General features: G+C 43.6%; 1 protein-coding gene across 1 annotated transcript in view; it reads left to right on the plus strand.

The window, feature by feature from the left end:
* plxna2 (plexin A2) overlaps nt 1–18,665 on the plus strand; it is a 231,996-nt gene that overhangs the window by 131,135 nt on the left and 82,196 nt on the right. The window contains exons 5-6 of the mRNA XM_054783875.1: nt 1,015–1,115; nt 10,809–10,932. Of these exons, the coding sequence (XP_054639850.1) occupies nt 1,015–1,115; nt 10,809–10,932 (225 nt within the window). The remainder of the gene's footprint in view (nt 1–1,014; nt 1,116–10,808; nt 10,933–18,665) is intronic.

Consider the following 18,665-nt stretch of genomic DNA (forward strand, 5'->3'; position numbering starts at 1 on the left):
GAAGGTGTAACTAGAAAATTCTTGCAAAACCACCCATCAAAGTTCATACTTTCACTTTTGGTTACATTTCGAGAACTTTTCAAAGCAAAGCCGTTCAAGTAGTGGCACATATATCAGGTCAAAAAAAGGTGCCAAGTAAAAGTACTTATGAGTGGAAGGTTCTTGGGAAGTGCTTTTTAAGTTGTGTTTCCTCATCCTCGCTTCCTTCACTGGCACTCCTGATGTTTTTGATGATTTTTCACTAATTCTGCGTTCGTATACCAGCACAATCACAAAGCTGTGGCGCGTAAGGTGGTCTCACCAAGATGGCGGCGATCGAAAAAATCTGGCTTCAAATTTTGGCGCGTGAAAACAATAGGTTGCTCGATCCAGTCTTTTTTTTAGATCAGTGGTGTGAACCTTTGTTATTTGTATACTTCCTTGTTATAAGTATACTTCCTGGTTCACACAGGTTTGTTAGCTTTGTTATTTGTCAATTTGTTAGCTAGCAGGCTATAGCCTGTAACACAAATAAAGCGTCATATTTTAACTTCCCTTAACAATGTAACCTCTAAACCTTCACCAAAATAACAAAATAGTATTGTCTTCCGCCTTATATCGTCCTCTGTGAACCAGGAAGTAGCATGCAAGCTAACTCACAAGACTGGTTTTGCCTTTGTTTTCTTGGAATTTGAATGACAAAGCTACCATTCCATGAGCATGAAAAATGGTGCAGTCCTCTCCTCTCATGTTAAACAAGGTTTATTCAAATAATATATTTTTTTTTCCAGTTTAAGTCATAATGGAACCTCTCCTCCCTTCTCAAAATCAAAAGTGGTACGGTCCTGTCAGTGAACCAGGAAGTGAAGATAAGCGAAGTTCAGCCTTAGCCTAGGAAAGCTTATAATTTACTCCATCTAAAATTGATGTGATGATAATGATAATATTAATTACTAGTTCCTCCTATCATTGGTCAAGATTGTTGTTTGTTTTTTTCTCTTTAGCTTTAATGGTGAATCTCCTGTTGACTTCCAGGTGACCCAGGTTCCCATTGAGTCATGTGAGCAGTATGGGACGTGCGGCGAGTGCCTGAGCTCCGGGGACCCGCACTGCGGCTGGTGTGTACTACACAACGTGTAAGTACACACGCACACACACGCATGCACACACACATACATACACACTGCTTTAATCTCAGACCAATTAAAGTGTGAGTAGAGGAGGAAATGAGAACACTTGTTCATCCCCTATATGTCCCGTGTAATCAATATGCTATTGAACATAGGAGCCCACAGTGACCCCTACTGGTCGCCTGGTGTCACTGCAGGAAGAAAGAGTCACAAATGAATGCAGTCATTTGTTCTAAACCGGCCGCAGCTTGATGAAACGGCAGATAGAAGTGAAACATTCCCCACGTCTTTGTTTCTGGAGCACACACTCGTGAGTCTGAGCCGCCAAGCCTTGAATTCCCCACTTAGCGCCCCCCCCCCCCCCCCCAAAAAAAAAAAAAGGAGGAGGGGAAAAAAAGAAAAAAGCAGCCCCTCTTTTTAAAAAGGTACAGGCATTGAATATTTGTCAGTCAGGGCAGGGCTGCAATCATCATTACAGCGACGGCGGCCCCTGAAAAGTGCACTTAAAGTAATTTGCATCACTCCAAAAGCTGGGACAGGACAAATAATTGCCTAGCGACAAGGTAATTCGGCATGCAGAGGTGGCAAGATGGAGGTATGAGGGGGTGGGGGTGGGGGGGGGGGTGTATTCGTTACTGTCTGTGCGACTTCACACGGGGATCATTTAGCTCCACATTAGCTTCCGTGTTTGCATGTTAATTGTATGCTTTTGTGTGGGCGCACGAGACAACGAGGACGTTTGACAGCCTTGAAGAGGTAGTAAACATCTTTCTTTTTCTCATAGTAACATTGTCCACTTGGATGAATAAAAGCAATAAGACAAAAATCAGGGGGGAAAAACAACTTTTACTGTGACTGAAAGCACCATTTGTCAGTTTAGACTTCTTCGCAGATGTGGCATCTGTAAAGCTGATGTTTACGGACAAAGGTGCAAGGAGCAGGAGAAAAATGATAGGAAGGATCGCTGTAGAGGCCACAATCCAATATAAAATACCATAAATGCCATAATTATAGTATATGTACAGTTTTACTTTAATAATGATTGGGAGTGCATGAGACAGTGGAAGGGAAAGCTTAGCCCAGTCATGTTTTAAGTCATGTTTTACTGCGATAGACCACAGAAGATGTGCAGTTGCAGTATTTATGGATCTGACAAAAGCCTTTGATACAATTAATCACAATATTTTAACAACAAAATTAGAAAGGTATGGCATCAGAGGATTAGTCTTGAATTGGGTTAAAAGCTACCTAGCAAACAGGAAGCAATTTGTAAGGTTAGGAGAATATACATCTGGTTTAAATATTACGTGTGGAGTACCCCAGGGGTCCATATTGGGACCAAAACTGTTCAATTTTAAAGTGACAAAGGATTTAAAGTTGGTATTATTTGCGGATGATACCACTGCCTTTTGTTCTGGGGAAAGCACGCAAGAAGTAATTAAAAAGGCTAATTAAAATCTAGGTGTGAAATGGAGGATTATATTTATTATAACGGGATACGCAGCCCGGACCCTGAATGCTTGGACCCCTAAACCCTCCTGCGCTTCCGTGTTTACATCGATGGACGAACATTTCGCCTGCCGATCCAACTGGAAATCACGTCACCGTGGGAAGTGGTTGAGACTCACAGCGGATGCACACACCATGACATCATTCCCATTGGGTCGTTTTGGATTATTAAATGCACCTTCCATCGCCAATAAATCCTTCTCCATAAATGAGCTCTTCAGAAACAGGAACTTGGACGCACTATTCCTCACGGAGACGTGGCAGAGAGATTGGGAGTTCATTCATTTAAGTTAATTGTGCCCTCTCGGCTGCTCAGCTGTGGGCCAGCCCCGACCCCATCGCCGGAGTGGAGGCCTTGCTGCTATGTACCAGGGCAGGCACACATGCAGAATGGCGCGTTTTCGTCTTTTGAATCACACATGATCAAAGTCAGCTCATCCAATGTTTTTTACTGGTTTTAATCAATCCCCCTCCCCCGGCCTGGCAGGTGCTTCCGTAAAGCACAACTTTTTGGAATTTTGTTTGCCCGTCATTCACAATCCTTACGTGAAACACGAACACACGTCCTTCTCTTTTCTGTGCGTTCTAAAGAGAGAAAAACAGTTAGCACGACGGGGCTAACAATGCACGTCATGGGACATACCTACAGTGTTTCGACTACGAAGCCCTCTAAAAAACCTCCAACAACGCTTTATTGTTGTGTATGCATGCTATGACCATGCAGTGCCAGGTGCATTCATGATAACAAGTAATACTAACAGTATTTTCATCATTTTAAACTTAAGCAGAACTTCCTTTCTGGGCGCATTGATTTCACAGAGCCCAAAGATAGGATCTAACGCTACTTCTGTCAACAGCGGTAGCGTGTCAACCGCATGTCTGTTTGCGACTACGTACTAATCATGCCAGACTTCGTGAGAGCCGCCCCCGCCGACTACTTTTGGACAAATGAGGATCCAGAACCTTATCTTTTTGAGCCTGAATATACAGAGGATGAGCTGCAGGTTTAAGAAGCTGAGCGGGCATATATCGCATATATATCGCTGTGTGTAATGCTTTACAGCCTTGTCGCAACCATGGAATAGCGTTTAGAAGACATTATGTAAACAAGACACGACTTACTCTGTTCTGTGGCAACTTTGACATTGTTCTTATTGTCTTTTCTTCCCTGTGTACCGGCAGAATCGCGTCCTTTTAAAAAATGCATTTCTACCTTACTTTCAATCCAAATGCTGCTTGGAAAGGTGTTCCTTTATAGCAGTTGCCAGTGAACTCATCACTGTAAAGAACAGTAGACAGTCAGCTTCCATCTGTCTCTCATTCTCCGCACTTGCTTTGTCCATTTTTGTTTTAAACTCTCGTCTTTTGGAAAAGAAAAGAAACTTCCAGTATCACTCGGATATTATCAAAATCCAGCAGCACAACGACATTTTAGCATGACTACTATTTTGATTAAAATTATACTGAACCAAGTCCACGATCTGACTGGAGAAGTGTTTGTTTGCTCAACTATGTAATTTATTATATATACCATTTATATATTTTTTTACTTTATATAAATAAAAAGTAACTAAATATTTGTATTTAATGTCCTGCTTTAGTTCAGAGGGTACAATAGAGGGTCCCGAGGTCAAACCCTATGTCCCATAAGCGAATCAATGAGCCAATCATGGCCATCGTCAAGCAGCTGCACACTTGATGGAACTCGCTCCTTCATGCCCCACGCTGGAGATGCTGGAGACGACGCTTCTTGCCAGCCACGCTGCCACCCACAGCTGTGATCACCCACCCCGCTCCCACTTCTACCACCCCCGCGCTGTGGATTCTCCTAAATTATCTGAGTACCCCCCGTCGTATCGCAGCTAGCATCTAAGCAACGCTCATGTCATCTTCCCATCCTTAGACGTTCTCTCCTTTCTCGAATCATCTCCTCATGCAGAGAGGCTTGCTTCCTTGCACATAAACATCCTGGCTTTGATCAACCACCCCTCCCTATGCTCACAGCTGCCAACCGCCATATTCCTTCTTGTCCTGTCTCTCGCTTAATGTTCACTGGTGCCTCATTGAACAGCATCATTGCTACCTAGGTATCTAAGTATGTTCTTCTTTCCTTTGCTCCATTCATGTCAGCTCCTTTAATTAGCGGCAGCTGCACCACTTGAAGAATAGGACGTGATGGGATGAGAAGGACAGGAGGAGAATGAGAGTATTTGATGACTCTTCGGCCCGCCGGTTTGATTGCAGCTCAAAGGGACATCGTTGTCGTCGACGTCGTCGTCTTCTCCTTGAGCGCTCTTCAGTCGCACAAAAAACATCCATCTTAAGCACCATCTTGTGGTTGTTAGATTAGTCGTGCGGCCATGTCCTCCCCCCGAAAAGAGGCTTTTATATGTGGGAATGCACCGCGTTTGAATGCTTGGGTCATCATTTGGACCGGTAGGTGACTGTCAAGTTAGTTTGTTTTGATTATACACTGTGGCACACTGTTTGCTGCTTATACAGTACATAGACTGGTCAGTCTTGCTTTGTTAAATAGACAATCTATGTTAGTGGGCAGGAAGCGGCACCCAAGAGAGAGCGCGCTCTTCATAAATGCATGTTACTTTTTGGGACAAAAGAGCCAAATCAGAGTACCATAATCAACATATTTGTCTTGGTGAGCAAGGCGGGCCACTCGTCAACACTCGCCAGTGCTCCCGGCTAATGAGAGAGGCAAGGGGGTCAGTGTCTAACTACACAGAGATAATGGCCTCGTCCCGAAACCATGGCAACAGCAGCCGTCCTGCATCGGTCCGCCCACCCCCGCCGCATCACCCGTCCTCCGCTCTCGTCGCACTTTGCCTCCCCAAGTTCCATTTGATTAAAAAACAATAATAAATCACTGCAGGGAAAATCAATGCTGAGCTGTTTGTCAGTTAATGACTTTTACTTTTGTGTAGTTTTTTTATTTTTTTTTGCGGTGTGCTCATAATAACAACAGCAGCCATTAGTGTTACATTCACACGCACCGCTTACAATGCTACAATGACGGGCTGGTGATGTCAAGGAGAATAAGATGACCATTTTGCCTGATTCTAGGAGAATTTAGCAAGATTGTGCACAAAAAGTAAGTAGAAATCATGGCCTAGTTTGGAGGAGGTTACTTGAAAAGCCCCTAACACCTAAAGTCCGGCATGTTTGGCTACCGTGAGTGCAATGATCCATGCCAAAGCACGGCACGATTGCAAGCAGTGGGCCAGGGTACGGCATGATTGCATGCACACGCACATGCAGGCAAGCAACAAATGACTGTCATGTGATTGCTCCTCGCAGGAGGAGATTTAATCATGCGTGCTGAAATGTGAGGGCTGTACTCACTTTTGGCAGGTTTTGTATGTCTGTCAATTAATGATGGATGTAAAACAAGCAGATAAATCAACATAGTAGAAAAATATACATTAAGATGGTACGAAGAAAGGAACAAAGATACTTGAAGATAACAACAAAGATACATACAAGATAGTAACAAAGATACATCAATAAAATAACAAAGATATGTCAAGAAAATAACAAAGATGCACCAAGATTGTAACAAAAATGCATCATGATAGCAACACAGATACATAGTATAGATACTGTAGTAACAAAGATATGTCAAGTAGTAATAGATACTGTACATCAACGTAGTAACAAAGGTCATCATGATAGTAACAAAGATACATGAAGATAGTAACAGATACATGAACATAGTAACAACGATACATCAACGTAGCACCAAAGATACATCAAGGTAGTAACAAAGATACATCAAGATAGTAAAAAGGATATATTAATGTAGTAACAAAGATACAATAGATACATCCATCAAGATAGTAACAAAGATACATGCAGATAGTAACAAAGATACACAAAAATAGTAACAAAGATACGTCAAGGTAGTAACAAAGACACATCAAGATAGTAACAAAGATACATCAAGACAGAAACAAAGATACATCAAGATTGTAACAGAGATACGTATACAGTAGATACTAATGAAGATACTTCAAGATAATAGTAGATACATGCAGATAGTAACAATGATACATGAAGATAGTAACAGATACATAGATAGTAACAAAGATACATGAAGATAGTAACAATGTTGCGTCAAGATAGTAACGGATACATGAAGATAATAACAGATACATGAACATAGTAACAAAGAAACATGAAGATAGTAATAGATAGATAAAGATACTTACAAATATACTGTACATGAAGATAGCAACAAAGTTCCGTCAAGATAGTAACACACATCAAAATAGTAACAAAGCAATAAAGATACAGTATGTCAAGGTAGTAATAACGATACATGAAGATAGGCACAAAGATGTGTCATGGTAGTATCAGATGTGTCAAAGTAGATAGGAAGAAATATATGAAGATAGTAAGAAGGAATACATTAAGCTAGTAAAAAGAAGATAGATACTTTAAGATACTAAGAAGGGTACATTGATAGTAACAATACATGTCCTTATAGTACAGAAAAATAAAATGTGAATGAGGAAACAGGAACATCTTTCCCAGTGGGAGCTTCACACTACCGCACTGCTGCACTACTACACTAACTCTGCACTTTGCTGCTCTCTAAACACCCCAGGGAGCATGTAAGTGTACACTGTGTGTGTGTGTGTGTGTGTGCGTGTGCGTGTGCGTGTCTCTTCTCATGCACTGGATGTTGCTTGAAGTTCTGACAAAATAATTGCGCTGAAAGGCGTTGGATGGAGATGTAGCTCCGAGTCAGCAGGAGAGTGTGTGCTTGAGCAGCATGATACAGCCTGACTGACACCACACACAGCTTGTAGTCGCAGCCCATCAGCCAGTGCACCTTGGACGGAGGCTGACCCGCCGGAGTCCAATTAGAGCTGCTGCGACCAGACACCCAGCCAGCCAACAAGGCACTCAGACACTCTGCTGGCTGGCTGGCTGGCTGGGAGTGAGGAGGGAAGACACACGTTTAATAGGGAAGAGGAGGCGGCAAAGAGGAGTTTTAATGAGCGACGTGGCGGATGGTCGGGGCGTCGTGTGGGCGTTGACGTTGCCATCAGCTGGGAGTGGTGTGTCGCTTGCACTCACTGCATGGCAAAGTAACAACAAAGTCAAAACAGATGAGGAGTTCACACAGAGCTGCAGAGATGAGTGTCATATGCATGCCAGGCCAGTAGGTGAAATTTGGTGGGGGTTTTTTTTGCAAAGCTGTCCTCCATCAAGTGGTGAGAGTAGTAGACCGATATTATTTAGATATTAATGAATATCCAAGAGTAAATTATTGGAGTATGTTAGGATTGCAGTATATCAGTCAGAGTCACAATGGCCTTTACTCGTCACTTAAACAGAGGAAGCAAAATTGTGCAGTCACCTGTCCGTACATATACAACATACCACACAGTATGACGGGGGTAGACAGGACAGGATGACTGGGCGATAAAAGGGGGAGAGAAAAGTCAAGAGGAGAGGGGAGGAGAAAAAAAAAACAACTCCAAACTATGCTCCTATGGGGGAGTACAGTTTTGGACTGCCAACAAACCTAGACACAAATAAGCACACTTTACAACATAGAACTCAAAGACTTGCACCAGGGGAGGAAGAAAGGGGGGTGGAGGTGTTCCAGTGCAGGTTGGCAGCCAGCCGCAGCAATTGCAGCCATATTTCAGCGCGTGCTGCGAACCCCCGCGTCCGCACTGGGGACATGAAGCGGTGAAGGCGTGGGATAGGGGAGGTGATGTGTGTAGCATATTTGCAGGTGTGTGTGTGTTTTCCGATGCGTGTGTGTGTAAGCCTGAAGAAGTCGCTCTGTATAGCGCACGGTCTTGGTGCCAGTCTGCAAGATGTCATCTCAATAACACCACAGTTGCCATGGAGACGACCGTGAACGGGCCCCAGACAGAGTCAAAAATCAGCAGCACAGGTGCCCCTCAGGGTACGGTGCTCTCCCCTTTCCTCTTCACCCTCTACACCTCGGACTTCACACACAACTCCACACAGTGTCACATCCAGAAGTTCTCCGATGACACAGCCATCGTTGGTTGTGTTTCGGAGGGGAATGATCTGGAATACAGGACGGTCATCAGGGACTTTGTCAGCTGGAGTGAGCTTAACCAGCTGCAACTCAACACCAGCAAGACAAAGGAGATGATCATTAACTTCCAGAGGAAAACATCCCATTTCACACCGGTGAACATCCAGGGAGCGGACATAGAGTTGGTAGACAGCTACAAATTCCTGGGTGTTCACCTTAACAACAAGCTGGACTGGTCCGTCAAACACCCACGCCCTCTACAAGAAGGGCCAGAGTCGCCTCCACCTGCTGAGGAGACTGAGGTCCTTTGGTGTGTGCAGGACTCTTTTACGGACCTTTTATGACTCTGTGGTGGCCTCAGCCATCTTCTATGCTGTGGGCTGCTGGAGAGGGGGCAGCACAGACAGGGACAGGAGCAGGATCAATAGGCTGATCAGGAGAGCGAGCTCTGTCCTGGACGGTCCTCTGGACTCCGTGGAGGAAGTGGGGGAGAGAAGGATGTTGGCTAAGCTGACATCCATCATGGACAACACCTCCCACCCGCTACATGACACTGTGGGTTCCCTTAGCAGCTCCTTCAGCAGCAGACTGTTACACCCACGGTGTAAGAAGGAGAGGTTCCGCAGGTCCTTCATACCGACCGCTGTCAGGCGGTATGCACCACCTGAACCATGTTGTAGTCACTATGTATTCTTTACACTGTATTCTTTACTTGCGTACCTTGCTTGCTGCTGTAACAAGTGAATTTCCCCGCTGTGGGATAAATAAAGTACAAATACAGATGTCCGTGACAAAGGGGTGGAGGATCTAGAGTGTTTCACTGCAGCAATCTCCTGGAGCAGTTGTTCTAGCAGTGACCTTGGTCGAGGGGAGGGTCGTCCGAAATGCCGATTAATTAGATTGTTTGGGTTAGTGCGAGTAGCCGCATTTCAATAGACTCGGCTACTTTGTCCATTCTCGTCTCTCGACCGAGCAATCATTCATGACGGGCAGCTGCTGGGCACGTTGGACTGCTGTCTCCGTCTTCCAAATTCTGCGATACACCAGGACAGTGCCTCATCCAATCAGCAACAGACCTGTTATCATGGTTCTGAATAGGATGTCTTCAATATCCTCAACAGAAAGAATCTCCAGGCACATGACACTCCACTTCATCACGTAACCAGCGGTGAACGTTCCCTTGAACCCGAGCTTCTCGTGTTGTCAATACCGTGGAGAGACCAGTTGATCAATTCCATGATTTAGATTTGGAGAGCAATACAGAGAGAGGCTCTTAAAAGTATGACACAGGACAAAATGAGACGTGAGAAGCAAAGAAGGGAAGATGAAGGAGAGGAGAGGGAAAGGATGTAACCGCCTTCGTTGAGAGTCAGCAGAAGAAGAGATATATCAGAAATATATGCTTCTTATGGGAATCTAATGGGACCAAATTGGTCTCAAGGGTAAAAAATGTGGGCATATATGCAAATGCCCCATTATATACAACTTACCATAGAGAGGGTCTTGGAATTTTAAAAATGATAATAAAAGTTTCACACAATTAGCATAACTATGTATCGAAACCTATTTTTTTATTTTATTTTTTTTTTACAAAGTGCTGGGTGCAGTAGGCTTAGATAGAGATATTCATGAGTACTCATAAGTAAAGCATTATAATATGCCAGAATTACAGTATGTCAAAAATATGTGCTTGGTTAATACAAATAAAGTGTGAGCATGTATGCGCCTCTCCTGTTCTATAAACCTTGCAAAAGAGGGGGCACTTTGAATTTTAATAATAAATTGAATTTAAAATAGTAGTCCCAGCCAAGTGTCATACAATTAGCCTAACTATTTTAGGATGTGTAGTGAAGCCTCTTTTTTGTTTTTTGTTTTTTTACACAAAGCAATGTGTGTGTACAGGGGGCGGGCTCATCTAGCTAGGTGCGGTTCAGAGGCTGTATCATGTCCGAGAGGAAAGAGGTTTTTCCTTCATGATGTCATGAGAAGCCACAACTTCAAAAGCAAGCGCTTGAGCGCCTCTTCCCTCAAAAGCAGAGCAAACACGTGAAGGAGATGACAGATTTTTGTCGCGTTTGGTGCACACAGACAGGCTCTCGGGACACACATTACTCTTAGAACATCATTCAAAATGGCTGTCTTCTCTCCAGATGCTCCCAGAGGAACCGCTGTGATCGCGCCAACGAGGCGTACCGCTTCGCCGCCTCCCTGGACCAGTGTGTGAAGGCCACCGTGTACCCAGATAGCATCGCTGTGTCCGAGCCCAGCGTGCCGGTAGGTTTGCACACACAAGTAATGAAAAATGAAAAGGCATCAATGAACTATATAAACAGTCTCATCTACATATCGACTGCCCACGTCGAGGAGCTCACAACGCGTGCAATAACTCCCTTGTCTTGATTGTGTGTGATGCATAAACATGAGACAGGAAGGGTTCATAAGAGCTTTGTGTTGGCGTTTCAGCGCCCATACGCTTGCTTGCTCGCTAGCTTGCGTGGTACTTAGAAGTCAATATGGTTGCCAAGATGTGTTTGTGTGGGAGGCTGAGTGGGTGTTAAAAGTTGCCCAAGTGCAGCAGAGGACAGCAAACTTTGGGGCCAACATGTGCGAGCATACGCTGAAGCTCCACGGATACTCATGCAATTATAATGGCATGGCGGTTTGTAGAAAATACAAAAGACATTGTGTTTGAAAATTCATTCACTTTGTGTTGTTCTTCAAATAATGCACATTTTGCTGGCGCAGAAAATGTTGCTATTGTTGTCAATAGACAGCATTTACACTGTAACCTGTACTACGTTGATGCTATCCAAGAGAAACCTCTACAAGTTAAAAAAACAAATATTTTTTTGTAAAAAAAAAAACCCCAAAAAATGAAATATGTATTAAGAACGCTTTTTTTCATACAATAATTAAAAGGATAAATGATGATGCACCAAGTGCAAAAATTATAGTAATAATATCTACAATTATTTACAAAAGCATAAAAAATAAATATAATAAATTATATATATATATATATATATACAGTATGTATGTGTGTATATATATAATAAACTACAAGTCCAATTAATAAAATACTAAATAAATGTAAAAGTAACATTGAATATAAAAAAATACATATTTTGTGAAATAAAATAGAGGATATATAATAATGTAATAATGTCTTACATAAAGTAATACATTTCTTATTTTCTTATTATTACGTTTCTATTTTATTGTTTTATGTCATATTTTTTTATGAATATTAAACATATACAATAGATTTTTACAAATACAGTCGTCCCTTGTTTATCGCGGTTAATTGGCTCCATACCCGACCACGATAAGTGGAGAATATAGTCCAAGTTCACACCATTTCCAAGGTTTTCAAATTGTATTAAAAATAAGAGCAATATATTTGGTGGACTCTAGCATCAACAAGGAAGATGGACAAAGAGCCCAGAATGATGGTGTGCAGAACATACAAAGCAGTTGCCACGCCCCTCTAGAAACTGAAAGTGAAAGTTAACCCTTTAATTTGCTCCCCTTTGTGGTCCCAAGAGGACAAAAAAGTCATCTCCCAAAAAACTCCCAACAAACATAATTTATATATATATATATATATATATATATATCAGTCCTAAAATACGAAATATGTATGATTCAATGATGTCACTGTTTTTATTTTGAAATAAAACCACATACATGAGTGATTTTCCATATAATACATCTTAGGAGTGGGAAAGGGATTTTGTTTTTTGTTTTTATAAATCAGGCATAAATATACTTAAGATGAGTAATAAAATTGATTAGGATGTTTTTTGCAGTGTCAGATTCTGGATTTAACTACCCTTTCAGGTCCTTCGAGGACAAAAAAGTCCAATTGACTTCCATTATAACCACATTTTTTCAATGCATTACACAATCATGCGTTTTCAATTTGTCATATTTATGTTTAAAATTGCCCCCAGTGTCTGGTTGATCTATGAACAAATTAGACTTTTCCAATTTTTCATGAAAAAAGCATTATTGGGAAAACTAATTCCATATGGAGTAACACAACCACATTTATGAGCAAAAAATGAGCATAAATTTACCTGGAAAAGTCCCTGGGGATCCCAGCGGTTAAGCGTGTGTGTGTGTGTGTGTGTGTGTTTGTGTGAGTAAGGAAGAGAGCGAGAGAGAGAGGACAATGCGCTTGTTGTGTGTGTGCTTGCCTCTTGTCCCAGTGTTTTTCCATGAGTCACATCTAAGTGTTGCCCAACTCTGATTGTGCTATGTGAGTGTATGTGTGTGTGTGTGTGTTTGTGTGTCAAGAATGCCTTCTATGAGAAGATGTAAAGACTGAAAATTGAAAATGTTCTAGTTTGTTTTAGAGGTGAATTGAAGCGTTGGTGTCATTTTAATAGCGTGACTGTTTATTTCACATATATTAGTAAAACAGTTTCACCTTATATTGACTGTTCATTTGTGTGCTTCTTTCCCACTTTACATGAAAGCTCACATTTTGTGTCTGTTTCTCTGGTCAATACTGCCCTCAATGTCTGTTTTCCACAAGCCCACACTTGTTAAATTCACACACAAAAAAGAAATCCACAGGGCCGGTTAGCTATCTCCATGACAACGCCGCCTCCTCCTACCTTGGAGCAATAAAACACTGAGGAAACAATCCAATCACCTTTAATACACCTCACGCCAATTAAGCCGCCTGCTTCTGAAAAGCTCTCGCTACACGGACGAGGCAACAAGACGTGACACTCGGGAGACAAGCTGACTTTGTGCAGCGGCAAGTTTGGAGTGTTTATTCGTGATACGGACGTGTCTCTCCCCCAGCACAAGGAGGCTAATTAGCTGGAGAGGTTACTCAGGGAATTCCAGGTTGGACAAAAGGCGTTGATTGCTGCGACTGCTGTAATCAAGCATCTCTCTGCCAAAGCAAACACCATGAATAAGGATGGGCGTGGAAAGTAAAAACAAATGTGTCCTTGATCGCTTCATTTTGGATGGAAGTAAACACGCTGCAACAAAAACGGCATTCTCTTTCCATAATTAAACACGAGCAATCTTGTTTAAATAACAACAAAAAAGTGGGGAAAGGCTGAGCTGAACGTCTCTACATTAAACTACACGATGAATTAATGAACTTAAAATAACTTATGCCAATACTTACTCAAGTAAAATAGAAGACAGTAGAAATTTGGACAGAAGTGGGCGATGAGAGTCACATCATCAAACTATTAAAAGTTTGAAAATGTAAACAAAAAATCTTCTTCTTTTCCTTTCGGCTTTTCCCTTCAGGGGTCGCCACAGCGAATCAATTGCCTCCATCTAACCCTGTCTTCTGCATCCTCTTCTCTCACACCAACTACCATCATGTCCTCTTTCACTACATCCATAAACCTCCTCTTTGGTCTTCCTCTAGGCCTCCTGCCTGGCAGTTCAAAACTCAGCATCCTTCTACCTATATATTCCCTATCTCTCCTCTGGACATGTCCCTCTGAACATGTCCCTCTGATGTACTCATTCCTGATCCTATCCTTCCTGGTCACTCCCAGAGAGAACCTCAGCATCTTCAGCTCTGCTACCTCCAGCTCTGTCTCCTGTCTTTTTCTCATTGACACTGTCTCTAGACCAAACAACATCGCTGGTCTCACCACAGTTTTGTACACCTTTCCTTTCATTTTAGCTGAAACTCTTCTATCACACAACACACCTGACACTTTTCTCCACCCGTGCCATCCTGCCTGTACACGCTTCTTCACCTCTTTTCCACACTCTCCATTGCTCTGGACTGTTAAGTACTTCACCTTCCTCCACCTTCTTGATCTCTTCTCCCTGTAAACTCACTATTCCACTTGTGTCCCTCTCATTCACACACATGTAATCTGTCTTACTGCGGCTAACCTTCATTCCTCACCTTTCCAGGGCAAACCTCCACTTCTCTAGCTTCCTTTCTTCTGGAAGAAAGTATTCACGATAGCCATTTCCATCCTTTTTGCAAAGTCAACCACCATCTGTCCTTCTGCATTCCTCTCCTGGATATCAAACCTGCCCATTGCCTCCTCATCACCTCTGTTACCTGCACCAACATGTCCATTGAAGTCTGCACCAATGACAACTCTCTCTCTTCTAGGTATGCTCTGCATCACTTCACCCAAGTCCAACCAGAATTTCTCCTTCTCCTCCAGCTTACATCCTACCTGTGGAGCATACCCACTAACAACATTGACCATCACACCTTCGGTTTCTAGCTTCAGACTCATCACTCTATCTGACACTCTTTTTACCTCCAGGACATTCCTAACAAACTCCTCCTTCAAGATAACTCCTACTCCATTTCTCTTCCTATCTACACCATGATAGAACAACTTAAACCCTGCTCCTAAACTTCTAGCCTTGCTACCTTTCCACCTGGTCTCCTGGGCACACAGTATGTGTACCTTGCTTCTCTGCATCATGTCAACCAACTCTCTACCTTTTCCTGTCATAGTTCCAACATTCAACGTCCCGACTCTCAGTCCTACGTAGACTCTTGGCGTTCCTCTTCTCTCTCTTCCTACGGACAAACAAAAAATGACAAAACAAAAAAAAAATAAAATAAAATAAATTAGTAGTCACCTGGAGGAGGGGCACGATGGCGAGCGTCTGGTGGCCGGGCCTACGCCCATGGGGCCCGGCCGGGCACAGCCCAAAGAGACGACATGGGTCCCCCCTCCAATGAGCTCACCACTCATGGGAGGGGCCGCAGGGGTCGGGTGCTGAGTGAGCTGGGTGACAGCCAAAGGCGGGGACCTTGGCGGTCCAATCCTCAGCTACAGAAACTAGCTCTAGGGACATGGAATGTCACCTCTCTGGTAGGGAAAGAGCCTGAGCTGGTGCATGAGGTTGAGAAGTTCCGGCTAGATATATTCGGACTCACCTCAACGCACAGCAAGGGCTCTGGATCCAGTCCTCTTGAGAGGGGTTGGACCTTGTTCCACTCTGGCGTTGCCAGCAGTGAGAGGCGACGGGCAGGGGTGGCAATTCTTGTTGCGCCCCGGCTTGTGGCCGGCATGTTGGAGTTTAACCCGGTGAACAAGAGGGTAGTTTCCCTCCGCCTTTGAGTGGGGGGACGGGTCCTGACTGTTGTTTGTGCTTATGCGCCAAACAGCAGTTCACAATACCCACCTTTTTTGGAGTCTCTAGAGGATGTACTGGAGAGTGTTCCCTCAGGCGATTCCCTTGTTCTGCTGGGGGACTTCAATGCTCACGTTGGCAGCGACAGTGAGACCTGGAGAGGCGTGATTGGGAGGAACGGCCCCCCTGATCTGAACCCGAGCGGTGCTTTGTTATTGGACTTCTATGCTCGTCACAGATTGTCGATAACAAACACAATGTTCAAGCATAAGGGTGTCCACATGTGCACTTGGCACCAGGACACCCTAGGCCGCACTTCCATGATTGACTTTGTGGTCGTATCATTGGACTTGCGGCCATATGTTTTGGACACTCGGGTGAAGAGAAAGGCAGAGCTGTCAACTGATCACCACCTGGTGGTAAGTTGGCTCCGATGGTGGGGGAGGATGCCGGTCAGACCTGGCAGGCCCAAACGTATTGTGAGGGTCTGCTGGGAACGACTGGCAGAGTCCCCTGTCAGAAGGAGTTTCAACTCCCACCTCCGGGAGAGCTTCAACCATGTTCCGAGGGAGGTGGCGGACATTGAGTCTGAATGGGCCATGTTCCGTGCCTCTATTGTCGAGGATGATCGGAGCTGTGGCCGTAAAGTGGTTGGTGCCTGTCGTGGCGGTAATCCCAGAACCCGTTGGTGGACACCAGTGGTGAGGGATGCCGTCAAGATGAAGAAGGAGTCCTATCGAGCCTTTTTGGCTCATGGGACTCCAGAAGCAGCTGACAGGTATCGGCAGGCCAAGCGGTCTGCGGCTCTGGCAGTCGCTGAGGCAAAAACTCGGACATGGGAGGAGTTTGGAGAAGCCATGGAGAACGACTTCCGGACGGCTTCGAAGAGATTCTGGACCACCATTCGGCGTTTCAGGAGGGGGAAGCAGTGCACAGTCAACACCGTGTATGGTGGGGATGGTGTGCTGCTGACCTCGACTCGGGATGTTGTGGATCGGTGGAAAGAATACTTCGAAGACCTCCTCAATCCCACCGACACGTCTTCCTATGAGGAAGCAGAGCCTGGGGACTCCACGGTGGGCTCTCCTATCTCTGGGGCTGAGGTTGCTGAGGTTGTCAAAAAGCTCCTCGGTGGCAGGGCCCCGGGGGTGGATGAGATCCGCCCGGAGTTCCTTAAGGCCATGGATGCTGTAGGCATGTCTTGGTTGACACGACTCTGCAGCATCGCGTGGACATCGGGGGCAGTACCTCTGGAATGGCAGACTGGGGTGGTGGTTCCCCTTTTTAAGAAGGGGGACCGGAGGGTGTGTTCCAACTATCGTGGAATCACACTCCTCAGCCTCCCTGGTAAGGTCTATTCAGGGGTTCTGCAGAGGAGGATCCGCCGGATAGTTGAATCTCGGATTCAGGAGGAGCAGTGTGGTTTTCGTCCTGGTCGTGGAACTGTGGACCAGCTCTACACTCTCAGCAGGGTCCTTGAGGGTGCATGGGAGTTTGCCCAACCAGTCTACATGTGTTTTGTGGACTTGGAGAAGGCATTTGACCGTGTTCCTCGAGGAATTTTGTGGGGAGTACTCCGGGAGTATGGGGTATCGGACCAGCTAATTCAAGCTGTCCGTTCCCTGTATGACCGGTGTCAGAGTTTGGTTCGCATTGCCGGCACTAAGTCGGACCCGTAAGTCGGACAGAAGCACTGTCATCCAAGAGAGACTCGGAGTAGAACCGCTGCTCCTCCGCATTGAGAGGAGCCAGATGAGGTGGCTTGGGCATCTGGTCAGGATGCCACCCGGACGCCTCCCTGGGGAGCTGTTCAGGGCAAGTCAGACCGGTAGAAGGCCTCGGGGAAGACCCAGGACACGTTGCAGAGACTATGTTTCCCAACTGGCCTGGGAACGCCTCAGGATCCGCCGGGAGGAGCTGGACAAAGTGGTTGGGGAGAGGAAAATCTGGGCCTCCCTGCTTAGGCTGTTGCCCCCGCGACCCGATCTCGGATCAGCGATAGAAGATGGATGGATGGATGGAAATTAGTAGTCAATGAAATAGCTTGCCACTTTTTAACAAAATATTTTAAAATGTAAACAAAAATTAATTAACAAATAAAATTCAATAAAATTAATTGGTATCTTTTTTGATAATGATAAAAAATATTCAATGAATTACTCATCAATTAAATATCTTACACCTTTTTACTTAAAAATGTAAACAAATAATGTTAAAATAAAATGAATTTCCATTCAATACAATAGTTGATATACTTTTAGTTAAAACTTTAAAAATGTAAACATTTGTAAACGAAATGTTGTTGTGTTTGTTTTTACAAATATTTCAACTTTCTTCTTCAATAGTCTTAGTCTTAAAAAATCTTAAATAGTCTTTTCGTAATGTGACTTTATGCCCATAATATTTTGACTTTATTCCCATAAAATTAGAACTGTTTTTTACTAACCTAATATTGCAAAAATGACTTTATTTTCTTTTGTTTGTTTATCATAATATTATGACTTCAATATTTCAACTGTTTGTGACTAAAATGACCTCATTTTTTCTCGTAATATTACAAGTTTAGTCTTGTGACATTACTTTTTTTCTCGTTAGAACCCAACGTTTTTCTCTAAATATTTTGACTTTATTCTTGTAAAATTACAGCTGTTTTTTTTAATATATTTCAACTTTTTAGTACATTTTCTTTATTCCCGTAATATTTTGACTTTATTCCTGTTATATTATAACTTTTTTCCCTAATCGAATTTTCTAAAAATGACAACTATATTTTGTTTTGTTTATCACAATATTATGACTTTTTTTTTTAAATGTTTTTTGTCTTTAATATTTCAGCTCTATGTTACTAAATTGACATTATTTTTCCGTGTAATATGGCGAGTTTATTCTCGTGACGTGACTTTTTTTGT

This window comes from Dunckerocampus dactyliophorus, chromosome 1, assembly GCF_027744805.1.
Source record: "Dunckerocampus dactyliophorus isolate RoL2022-P2 chromosome 1, RoL_Ddac_1.1, whole genome shotgun sequence".
In the NCBI taxonomy this organism is placed as follows: Eukaryota; Metazoa; Chordata; class Actinopteri; order Syngnathiformes; family Syngnathidae; genus Dunckerocampus; species Dunckerocampus dactyliophorus.